This window comes from Mauremys reevesii, linkage group 7 (assembly GCF_016161935.1).
Source record: "Mauremys reevesii isolate NIE-2019 linkage group 7, ASM1616193v1, whole genome shotgun sequence".
NCBI lineage: Eukaryota > Metazoa > Chordata > Testudines > Geoemydidae > Mauremys > Mauremys reevesii.
The window spans coordinates 33,520,725-33,532,515 of NC_052629.1; the positions used below are offsets into that span (position 1 = coordinate 33,520,725).

General features: G+C 46.2%; 1 protein-coding gene across 1 annotated transcript in view; it reads left to right on the forward strand.

Moving 5' to 3' along the window:
• Positions 1–11,032: 11,032 nt before the first annotated feature.
• Positions 11,033–11,791, forward strand: part of ACTA2 (actin alpha 2, smooth muscle) — a 59,171-nt gene continuing 58,412 nt past the window's right edge. The window contains exon 1 of the mRNA XM_039480870.1: positions 11,033–11,133. Coding sequence (XP_039336804.1) covers positions 11,071–11,133 — 63 coding nt within the window. The 5' untranslated portion in view covers positions 11,033–11,070. The remainder of the gene's footprint in view (positions 11,134–11,791) is intronic.

Genomic DNA, 11,791 nt, shown 5'->3' on the forward strand with positions numbered 1-11,791 from the left:
AATATGCACTACGTTAGGGTCTGTGGAATTTGGGATACAGCAGAGAAACAAAGCCGTGACAGTGCATGAGAGGTAGAATGCCACTCTAGCCTTATGGTTCCCAAGTAATCGTGCAGGAAAGCCTACAGTGTTCTGGTACAGACTGGACTTTAGCCAAGATGAAGGATCCTGCAGCCCAAGCAAATCTCAGGATCAGGGACTTGGACTGGGGGACCTACAAAGGGTGATGTGTTTAAATGGGATGATAATGGCTAAGGTGGCTGTTCACAGCATGCAGTTAATACACTCAAGAAATATTACAGTTACTTGAGCAGATCACTGAACTATTGCCCAGGAATCCACCCACCATGCCAAGAAAGTGAAAGTGATTAAGACTTTGACCAGCTCTGGGAATGTCATTAAGGACTGGCAGAGTACCACTACCACTCCTGAATATACTGGAGTAAGAATGTCTCCTACTCCAGAACTGAACCAAGATGATGAACCGTGCCCCAAAAGAAAGGCAGGACCTGACAATGGACTAGTGATAAATTGTGAACATCAGATTATGTATAATGTACAGTACCAAATGATACTTGTAGTACTGAATTTAACCAATTTTATATTACCACAGCAGCTCAATCATGCAAAATATGAGCACTTCTTTATGCAAATAATAGCAAAAATGGTGCAAACTTTTAGACAATCAGTGGATGGGGTAGCATTGGAGGAAATTTGGTGGCCTGAAAAGGGAAAGAGACAGGGAGAAAGATGTAAAAGAGATATAGGAACAGTACTAGGAGTTGGGGTATTGGCAACATCACCATGGAATCATATGTATATCACAGTGTTGTGGGAGGAAAATCAGAAAGTGAGAGTTCAATTGCAAAACGTATTAAAGTTAAATAAATGACAGAATCAGGATATAACGGGGATTTAAAGGATGTTCAGTGTGCTAGAATAACAGGTCTGCTGTTCTAGGGAAGTGGAAGCAGGCATCCATGAAATGGGAAAAATCATGAACTAATGTATTGAAGGCAATCACCTGTTTGTGGTATGGCAGCTTCCTAACACAGGAACTACAGGTAAGACTAAAGGAAACTCAAGGTGTGGAAGTGCCTGTTTTCATAACAAATAAGATGTTGGAATAATGGACAGAAATAAAGGAAGTGGATTTGTTGAGGATTAGGTGGAACTCAAGGGTCTCTTACACTCAGAAGAGGTGCAATCTTGATGAAACTTGGATACTTCCCATGATACTAGCAATACCTGTAGCCACAGGATTAAGTGAGGCATTAAGTGTATAGTGTCCCATCCATAAGGATGTTGGAACCTACTATAGCAGGTAACACATCAAAGGAATATGTCACTTGTCCTCAGGTACAGCTAAGCATGGGAGGAGGGTATGGGAAGCCCCAGATACCTTATGTTGTTTCAAGAGGCATGGTACTTGGCTACGTCATTGTGATGTACTGCAAAGTGCATTGCCAGTGTTTGAGTTCATCTTGGATAAAGAAACCCAAAATTGCACAATATGGCTGAGGCAATTGGGGAGAAGGTCAAGCCAAGGTGGCAAAGGCTGGAGAAGGCAAATATTGTGCAATCTCATGCGTCAGACACTTTCAATATGAGTCACAAGTTTGGTGTTATGATTGGTCAATTGTCAGCTTAGGTCCAAGGAAGGTTACCTGAATAGGGGACAAGGTAATTTTTCCAGTTCCCCAACATGAGATCCACAGTCTGTCAGTTGATGCTCCTCTGACTGGTGTTGTCCAGGTACTGTTAAGTCAAATGTCATTTAATGTGAAGGCCTTAATGAGTCAACTTTCAGAACATTTGTTGGGAGAGTCAAAATATTCAGAGACATAGATATGCTGGGAAATGCTCCATGGTGGAGGTTAGCATACAGCATTGGGGAACATTCAAGGATATGCATTATATCAATTGGCTTTGTAACTGCAAGCCATAATACTAGTGGTGTTAATTGCATTGATTTGGAAGGTTAGGAGCATGGTTAGGCTGTTAGGAAAGAGAAGAGATGTATATGAAAGACAGACTTGATGAAGCCATAGAATGGATTCTATGGCTTCACAGTAGGGAGTGTTGGAAGTGAAGCCATATTTAGGTGTGATTAGAAGCCTCCTGTTGTTTAAGAGTCTGTTCTGATAATGTTTAACAGCATATGCATAAGTGAACTGTATGTGTAACAAATTGCAGAGTAATCATGTATAGTGTTGCACAGGTATAAGAAAGATGCAGAGTAATCATGTTTGTAAGGAAAATAAAAGAGAAAGCTAGAAGAAACTGGCTTGAACTAACACTAAACCTGTATTGACAGGGGAGAAGGGTTAACCTGGAAGTGAGAGACTAATACGTGTATATGCAGTAACTCCTCACTTAAAGTCGTCCCGGTTAATGTTGTTTCGTTGTTACGTTGCTGATCAAGTAGGGAATATGCTCATTTAAAGTTGTGCAATGCTCCCTTATAACAATGTTTGGCAGCCGCCTGCTTTGTCCACTGCTTGCAGTAAGAGCAGCCTGTTGCAGCTAGCTGGTGGGGGCTTGGAACCAGGGTGGACCGGCAGCCCCCCCTATCAGCGCCCCACTCACCTAAGTTCCCTGTGCAGCAGCCACCCAGCAGGCTATCAATTGCCAGCAATTCAGCTGTCCCTCCCCGCACTGCCATGTGCTGTGCCTGCCCTCTGCTTGGAGCTGCTCCCAGGAGCCTCCTGCTTGCTGTGCAGGGGAGGGGGGGAAGAGGAGGGCTAATGTCAGGGTGTCCCCCTCCCCACTACTCCTGCTCCCTGCTTACACCTTCTCCATATAGAGCAGAGTGGGGACAGGACAGGGCTCAGGATGGAGAGAGCTTGCTGGCCGCAGCTGCTATCTCAACTTCTTGATCTTTTTAAAGGCAATGTACTTAGAATGGTGTCGGCATACTTAAAGGGGCAATGCACATCTCTCTCTCTCTCCCTGACACACACAGGGTATGTGTCTCTGTCTACCATGCTGTCTCCCCTCCCTCCATTCATGCTGCCTTGTAGAGTGAGGCTACATTAACAACAATCTGTTAACCCTTGAGGGCTCAGCCAAGAGCTAGATCATCATTTAGCAGCAAGGCATTCCCTGGGAAATATCCCTCTCGCTTCCACCCTCTAACTTCACCACCTCAACAAAGCTTCACAATCATCATTGCTGTGAACAGTATTGAACTTGTTTGTTTAAAACGTGTGTGTGTGTGTGTATTTGCCTTAATCAAGGTTTGTTAGACTCACCTGCTGAGTAAGTGAATCTCAGTCCAGCAGTTTTAATACTGGTGTGTATAAAGGTGTGCACTCAAGGAAACTGAGCTTTGCAAGAGTCTCCCGTACTGAGTCCTCATTGTCTTCCTCCTTTGCATAGGACAGAACCTATGTCTAACTCGGATGACTAACCAAATAATTCCTGATTATAGTACTTTGCTTCTATCTGGTTTCATTGAAAAACAGGAGAACCTAGGAAACTATATTTAAAAAAAACAGTAGTTGAGACCATTAACCATGTAAATGTAATCAATGAAGAGATGAGAAATAACACAACTAAGTGAACATATACAACCTTAACTCTGCCTCGTTACATGGGTTAAAACCACAATTCAATAAAATATTTCAGCACCTGCTTAAGGAAAATATTTCAGCATCTGCTTATGCTATCAGGAAAGCACACAGGCATGTACTTAAATACTTTCCAGGATAATACCTAGCTCTTCTATAGCACTTTTCATCAGCAGATCTCAAAGCACTTCACAAAGGAAGTCAGTAGTATCATTATCTCCATTTTACAGATGGGGAAAACTGAGGCACAGTGACTTGCCCAAAGTCACCCAGGAGGGCAGTGGCCAATCTGGGAACAGAACCAAAGTCTCCTGAGTCCTAGTTCTGAGCACTATCAACTAGGCCATGCTGCCTCCTCTGAATTGGGGCCTAAGTGTGTCTAATTACATGCTTTTATACTATTTCTTAAGTAATATAACTAATTTCCTCCCTTCCACAACAGTCCTGTAGGATGCTCACGCCAGCTCCCCTGAAGTGAATTTTGTTGCCTGCAGTGGGAATTGGATCAGACCCCGATCAAGGGACAGTTGTTCAGTAAAGGCTAGTTTGATAAACTTCTTGGGCAGTGTAAGGCCTTGTCTACACTACAAAGTTTTGTTGGCAAAAGCTGCTTTTTGCCAACTAAATGGGGGAGGTGTCCACACCACAAAGCTACTTTTGGTGGCAAAACTCTGCTGTTCTGCCGACAAAACCAAACCACCTCAACAAGAGGCGTATAGCTTTTTGCAGCTAAGTTAAGTGACAAAGTGTCAGGGTAGAGACTGCTGTTTGTTTTTGTCGACGTAACTGGCTTGGCTCCCTTGACACCTTCGAGGAGCAGTGGGCGCTGTCTGGGGTTCTCTGCTTGGTGTCCCTGTCAGGTTCCCTTCCTTTAGCCCTGTGATCTCACTCCCGTTCCTGTTATATCTTTAGTTGTCCCCCGCAATCATTTGGAATCCTGGCCCTGTAGATCCTTCCCTTAGGCTCGGGGGAGGTTCTTTAGCTCCCACCCATCCCACTTCCTGGATCCCAACAGGACCAGGATCTCGCAATGCTTGCCATGACCTCTCTGCTCACTATTTTAATCCCAGCTGCCCTGCAGCATGTGCCCCTCCCCTTGCAAAGCTTCGGGAAGTATCTGACAGCTAAGCGTGCTGCTCTGCTCCAGGAACTAACCATTAACGTGGAATGCTCCTGTTCTGCCCTGCCAGGGGCAGCTCTAGGAATTTTGCCACCCCAAGCAGGGCAGGCAGGCTGCCCTCCGCGGCTTGCCTGCGGAGGGTCCGCTGGTCCCGCGGCTTCGGCGGACCTCCCGCAGGCACCTGCAGGAGGTCCTCCGAAGCCGCGGGACCAGCGGCCCCTCCGCAGGCAAGCCGCGGAGGGCAGCCTGCCTGCCACCCTCGCGACACCGGCAAAGCGCCCCCCACGGCTTGCTTCCCCAAGCATGCGCTTGGCGTGCTGGGGCCTGGAGCCGCCCCTGTGCCCTGCACAAGGAACAGCCCCAGGCAGCCTGCTGTCGCAAGGAGTGGGGATGGGTGGGGAACTGCTGTGCTGCTTTGACATTCCTCAGCAGGGAGAGCTCACAGAGCTGCTCAGGATGCTGCTCCCAGCAACTGAGGCAGGCTGTGGAGGGGGAGAACTCAAGGGAATCACAGAACCATAGGCAGGCCAGCAGGCACAACAGGCTGCTGCGGGAGAGACTGCTGCGCAGAGCAGAGCTGGGGGCTAGGGTGACCAGACAGCAAGTGTGAAAAATCGGGACAAGGGGTGGGGGTAATAGGAGCCTATATAAGAAAAAGATCCAAAAATCGGGACTGTCCCTATAAAATCGGGACTTCTGGTCACCCTTGCTGGAGGCTGACGGGTATGTGTGTGGAGGGGAGAGAGAGGGATGTTTCCCTCCCCCTGCTTCAGGATAGGTTGGTCAGCCTGCTGTCTCTCTAAACCCAGACACACTGCTCTTCTCTCCCTCACCCCACTTCAGTTGAAAAGTGGCTGACAACCTACTTGGATGCCCCTGGAAAGATGGAATTGAGAAACCTGCATCATGTGACGTTGTACCTGCCCCATGAGGCATTGCAAACCCTTCCCAAAGCACCCTATGGTCAGTTGCACAGTGGGATAGCTACCCACAGTGCACTGCTCTCTCCATCGATGCAAGGACTGTTAGTGTGGATGCACTCTGCCGACACAAGGAGCTAGTGTAGACATGCAACAGCGGTTTTAATTAACGCACTTTGATTAAAGCAGCATAACTTTTGTCAACAAAACTTTGTAGTATAGACAAAGCCTAATTTGTGCATGAAATTGGCTGTTAACCAACTGCTTGCTGAGGCTACATGAATGGAGAATATGACAGGAGCCAGGTGCACTGATTAAATTGTAAAATTTGACTTTATCTGTCAAGTACCAAATTCCTCAAACACTCTTGATTTGTTTTAATTTTCTAGTGGACACACCAGTGAAATGTTTTATTCTTTTGTTTACAAAAAAGAACTGTTGCCATCCTTTCCAGATAATAACAATAATAGGAGATATACCAATCTCCTAGAACTGGAAGGGACCTTGAAAGGTCATTGAGTCCAGCCCCTGCCTTCCCTAGCAGGACCAATTTTCACCCCAGATCCCTAAGTGGCCTTCTCAAGGATTGAACTCACAACCCTGGGTTTGGCAGACCACTGAGCTATCCCTTGCCCCTTAAAATTTGGATAATTTTAAGCACACTGTTGGATAATTCAACCCTAGAGAGAGGTACTTATTTAGGAAGGCCAAAATTCTAGATTGCCTACAGATTTTCCCTGGACGTGATCCGAGTAGTGTTATTCAGACATCATGAAGCTCTGCTCTTTGCAAGACACCTGGACTTGATTTTTTTTTCTTTTCGTTTTTTAAAGAGGAAAATACTGCATTCCTCCTTTCTGCTGGAGAGAGTCCAAACTATTTTTTTAATGTAAGCACAGATGTTTTTATTGCTTATGTGAATGTGTATCAGGACTCTGTTGTGAGGTGAGGGGTTGGTGTAGAGCTGGCTATGTGCTCATGGAAGAATCCATTATGCCAGGGGAATGCTTGGCAGCTCGGTGGCCAGGGGCGGCTCTAGGCACCAGCGGGCCAAGCGCCCGCTTGGGGCGGCATCCTGGGGAGGGCGTCATTTGGCTCCGGTGGAGCTCCCGCCGGCATGCCTGCGGCAGGTCCACCGGAGCCCGGGACGCGCGGACCTGCCGCAGTCATGCCTGCGGCGGGTCCCGTCTTCCCGCGGCTCCGGTTGAGCTCCCGCAGGCATGACTGCGGCAGGTCCGCTCGTCCCGGGCTCTGGTGACCTGCCGCAGGCATGCCGGCGGGAGCTCCACCGGAGCCAAATGCCGTCCTCCCCAGGATGCCGGAGCCGCGGGAAGAGGGGACCCGCCGCGGGACTGGGGAAGGGCGGCGCAGCGCTCCGCGCTGCTTGGGGCAGCCTACTTTGTAGAGCCGCCCCTGTCGGTGGCCACGGGGAAGTCAGTTCATATCTGCTTTAGCTTCCCCATCTACAAAATGGGATAATACTTCAACCTTTGGAAGTTTACTGAGTATTAATTAGTCAATTAACAATGACAGGAATAAGCATTATATTAAATGGAGGCAGACAATTTGGAGCTCAAAAACGCTCAATAAAAATGAGGGACCTTCAGCAACTGATTCATGAGTAGATATTATGAATTTAGTGGGTTTAGCTCAAGTTGGTGATGACTCCGGGAGGGATGAGTGGCCGTCTACAGGTACAAAGAAGAGAGAGAAGAATTATTTAGTGTGTGCAAGGAGGTCTGATTAGAAACATAGTCCTGGGATCTTAAAATTCCACTTGTTGAGCCAGATCTTCTACTCAGCAGAGCGAATCCTATTGAAGAACGATACCAAAATATCAAATTCTAATTCACTCCCTGAAGGGCAGTTAGCAGACTAAGGGTTTGTCTACACTACCACTTAAGACCATATAACTTACATCAGCCAGGAATGTGAAAAAGTCACCCCCCTAAGCTACATAAGTTACATCAACTTAAAATGATGTCGACTGTGCTACATCAGTGGCCTCTCATTGAGGAGTAATTACATTAATGGGAGAGCACTATCCGCTTGACATAGTGCGTCTTCACCAGATGTGCTAGATCGGTGCAGCTGCATCAATGCAGGGCGAAAGGACGAAGCCTTTCCTCTACAGAAAAACTTGCAGAAAGAGGAAAAGTTCTACCATAATACTAGCATTGTGTGCTTGTGGAATTTCCCATGTCAGGGGTAAAAAGAGGCAAACAGTCTGAAGTCTTGTAATTGCAGTGTCAGAGGCTCAGCGGGAAATCTAGTATCAGTGGTATGGAAAATCTTGGTACATATTGCCATCTGGTGGGCAATTAAATTTAAGAATAAAACAGTTAAGGAGACAAACCTAGTTGTCTGTGGGAAAAGATGGCATTTTGTTTCCATTGAACATAAACACAGAAAATTGCCTTTTTTCTGATGGTATTTTAACTCAGCTTGATTTGGAAATCAAAATAGTTTGCAGAGTGGTAGGAACAACTACAAAAACTGGAAGAAAAACAAGCGTAAAAGAGACATGATTGAGACATAAAATAATTGGGTAGTGAAAACTGATCCTTTTTACCTTGTCTATCTCCCTTCAGACTATCGCACACCACTGTGGTGCTGTAGGGTACATCTCCACTGCACGCTTCTTTCGGTGGCATATAGTGCAGTGGTTCTCATCCAGTGGTCTGGGGCCCACTAGGGGGCCGTGAGCAGGTTTCAGGGGAAACGTCAAAATAAACCAGAGAGTAGGGCAGGTGTTAGACTCACTGGGGCTGAAGCTGAAGCCCGAGCTCCACCGCCTTGGGCTGAAGCCGAAGCTCAAACAACTTAGCTTTGCAGGTTCCCTGTGGCATGGGGCCCCAGGTAATTGCCCCACTTGCTACCCCCTAATGCCAGCTGTGGCTTTTAATCTACTGGCTAGGCAGAAAAAGAGGAGTTGTGTAACAGGTGGGCCGTGGAGCTTTTATAGCATGTTGGGGCTGCCTCAGAAAGAAAAAGGTTGAGAACCCCTGATGCAGTGTAGACCTCCCCTAGCATGGGAGTAACTAGCAGCAGAGACTGTGAGGCACGGTTTAGGCAAGTACAGACATGCCTGAAGGGTGTGGCTATGTATCCGAGTACATACCCTACACGCCTCTCTATTCCCCACACATTGCCTTCCTCTCTCCACTGCTGTTTTAAGCAGTGTAGTGTCCTGCTGCCTCCCCACTGCTCCCCACCAGCAGCAGGGAAAGGTTCTGGCAGAGTGTGGACAGTGGGGAGAGGCTGAACCTTCCTTCACTGCCCACCCCCTGACAGAGTCTTTCATTCCCACAGTGTAAATGTGGGAATTTACTGCTGGAGCAGTGGGGAGGATTTTGGAAAATACTGATTTCTCCAGGAAAGCATTTGAACAAGATTCAACCTTGATTTTTTTAAAATAAGGGTTTGCAGAGTTTGTCTCCTCACGACAGTTTCCTTTCATAATTTGTCTGCACCCGTTGAGTCACTTTATGCATGTACAGTTTCAGTTTCTCCTTCCTATCTGCTTTCCTTTAGCTTGAACACAGTCGGTTCTCTAAGCTTTCCATATACAGTAGGTTTCATTTCCCAAACATTCTATCCTTCCTGTTGCTCTCCTTTAACTCTTCCCAGTCTGGCTCTAACTGAGGCTTATCCAATGCTCAGAAGAGAGGCCTTTTGAATGTCTGTCTCTGTGCATGATATAACCATTATCCTTTGGGGTGAAAGGTGTAACTAGAATTGTTACAAACCCCACCACCGCTCTGCTAGTATAGTCACTCTATCTGTGGCAGCATCATGTTGCAGTTTAAAAAATGAAAGCGTAATGACTACCAGGCTTAACAGTATTCTGGGTTCAGATCTGCAGAGGGAAAATATGACTCACTCCTTGGGGGCTTTTTGTTTTAAACAGTCCTTCTGACAGTGCTTTTTTTGGAAATTCCAATGCACCTATACACAATTTCACACTAGAGTTCACTATTACAACTGGACAAACTGTGTGACCCACTCGGGCCTTAAGAAATGGGCACTCATAACTTGCCCTGGTCAATAAAAAGGAGCATAGCCTGTGCTGCACCTGCTTGTAAGCAAAGCCAGAATGAGAGCCCAGGAGGAGATGTAGATGTGCCTTTAAACTACTTCCTGTACTTCTCTAATTCTGGCCTGCTCTAGAGGTTGGCATGGCAGCTAACAGAATGTTCCGGCCAAACTCTCTCTTTCTTGTCCTCCACCTACACTGGGACTATATAGGAATGTAGCATAGCACAGTCCACACTAGCCCTATGCTACCCCTGCATTGGGGAATTCCAAGGAGGTATTCCATCCCCTTTATGGCAGTGGAGCAGCATAAAAGGGCTGCAGTGGGGGTGTGAGCTCTGTACACAGACAAAGGCAAACAATCTTGTTACTTATTATTCATATAGTATCAGGGTGCCAGGCATGACTGTTCAGCTCCAGCAACTCTTCTGAGTGTGTGCAACATACAGAACGCAGAAGTTAGATCACTTGTCTCTGAGCTATCATTGCAATTAGTACAGGCCTACTTGAGGTTCCTATAAAGGGAGGAAGACTGTGAGCATTTTGGCTCTCTGTCTCGGACATCAGCTTGCTGATTGGCATTAATACATATGGGTTGGTCATTTTGAATGTACAAGCATGTACTAGGTGTGAAGTCTTGCTCCATACATGTCAAGAGATTTCCAAACGTACAGCATGCATGTTCCATGTAAGAATTGAGGTGTAGTTGTGGATCCTACACTAGGTGCAGGCTCTATAGCCATAAACTTCATGGGCAGAAGCATGAATGGCTCAACTTTCTCAAATCTACCTTATTGAGAGGATTGTCACTCATTTTAAACTCAAATTTATCTGTTTCACAAAAACCTAGCTTTAGCACTGGGATCCATTCAGGTCTATCTTTCCTTCACAGCCCTCCCAGGTCATGTAATCCTGGAAGATTTACTGTATTTCACTAGTAGCGTGATCATTAGCAGCAGACACCTAATACTAGTCTCAGCATTACACAGCTGCTCAAGCCTGCCCTGTAGTTGATTCACAGCACCTGATGCTCCTTTGCCTTGCACCCTTGTAGTCATTTACACTTTGGGAAAGTGCTACTTTTCTGTTTACAACCACTTACTACAGGTGAAAATGACTGCATGGGTGCAAAGGCACAAGGTGCAGACTGGGGAGAAACAGGTCCATACTCCTTGAGTAGCCAAAGAGCTGTTAGTAGCAATGTGGGTCATGGAAGCAGTCTTAGGCGGTGCACTGAGTGTGACTAATGGAGTTACTGCTGGAGGACTGAGAGGCAGTGAGTCAAAGAAAAAATAGTAAAGGCGTCATGTGACCGGAAAATCTCAGTCAGGAAGAACAACAGCGTTTATCAACTAATGAGACTACCAATGAGCTGCATGGAATCAGTGAGTGGAGGAGAAAAGACAGTCCCCAGACTTCAGTGATGAGGTGGAGCCCTCCACAGGAGTCAGGAGAGGTGGGAGATTTCCCTCCACAAACAGCCCAGGTAACTACTTTTCTTTTTAGCCAGCTGCACCTGGATGCAAGAAAATTAACATGATGGACAAATGATGTGATACAGTGTAGCAAATATTTTCACTTCACTTTCTCGTGGAGCTTTATAAGGGACCTAGGAGAGGGAGGGAGAAAAGGAAATAGGTCCAGCACAAGAAATTTTGGTTCATAGGAAGTAGGACACTAACATAGGCTTACAGATTAATCTTTCCTTCCAGAGAGTAGCCCTGCAGTTCCCTAGATTTTTTTGGAGGTTGATAAACTATGTGGCAGCCCAGTCTTGCTGAATAGATTGGTCTGGTGCACAGCTTTCTGGGCTTCGTATGGTCCTGAGATGAATGGAGTTCTCAGTTTTCATTCCTGTGGTTTACTGATATGAGGAATCTGAAATCTTGAAACCGAGGTTATTATAGGCCAATTTATACAAATTAAAGGAAAGAACCATACACTTTTTCAAGCTTCTTTTATTGCTGCTTGTGTCTTACTTTAAATCTTTCTATTAGAAAAGCTAGTATCAAACATTTGCACCTTGGAGAGATCACAGCTGGTATGACAGACCTTTAAAAATTGAGGACCCAGTTTTGTGCTTCAGATATACAGGCACAGAACCCATTTCATTTCATGGATTTCTTTTAAGACCAGAAAGGACC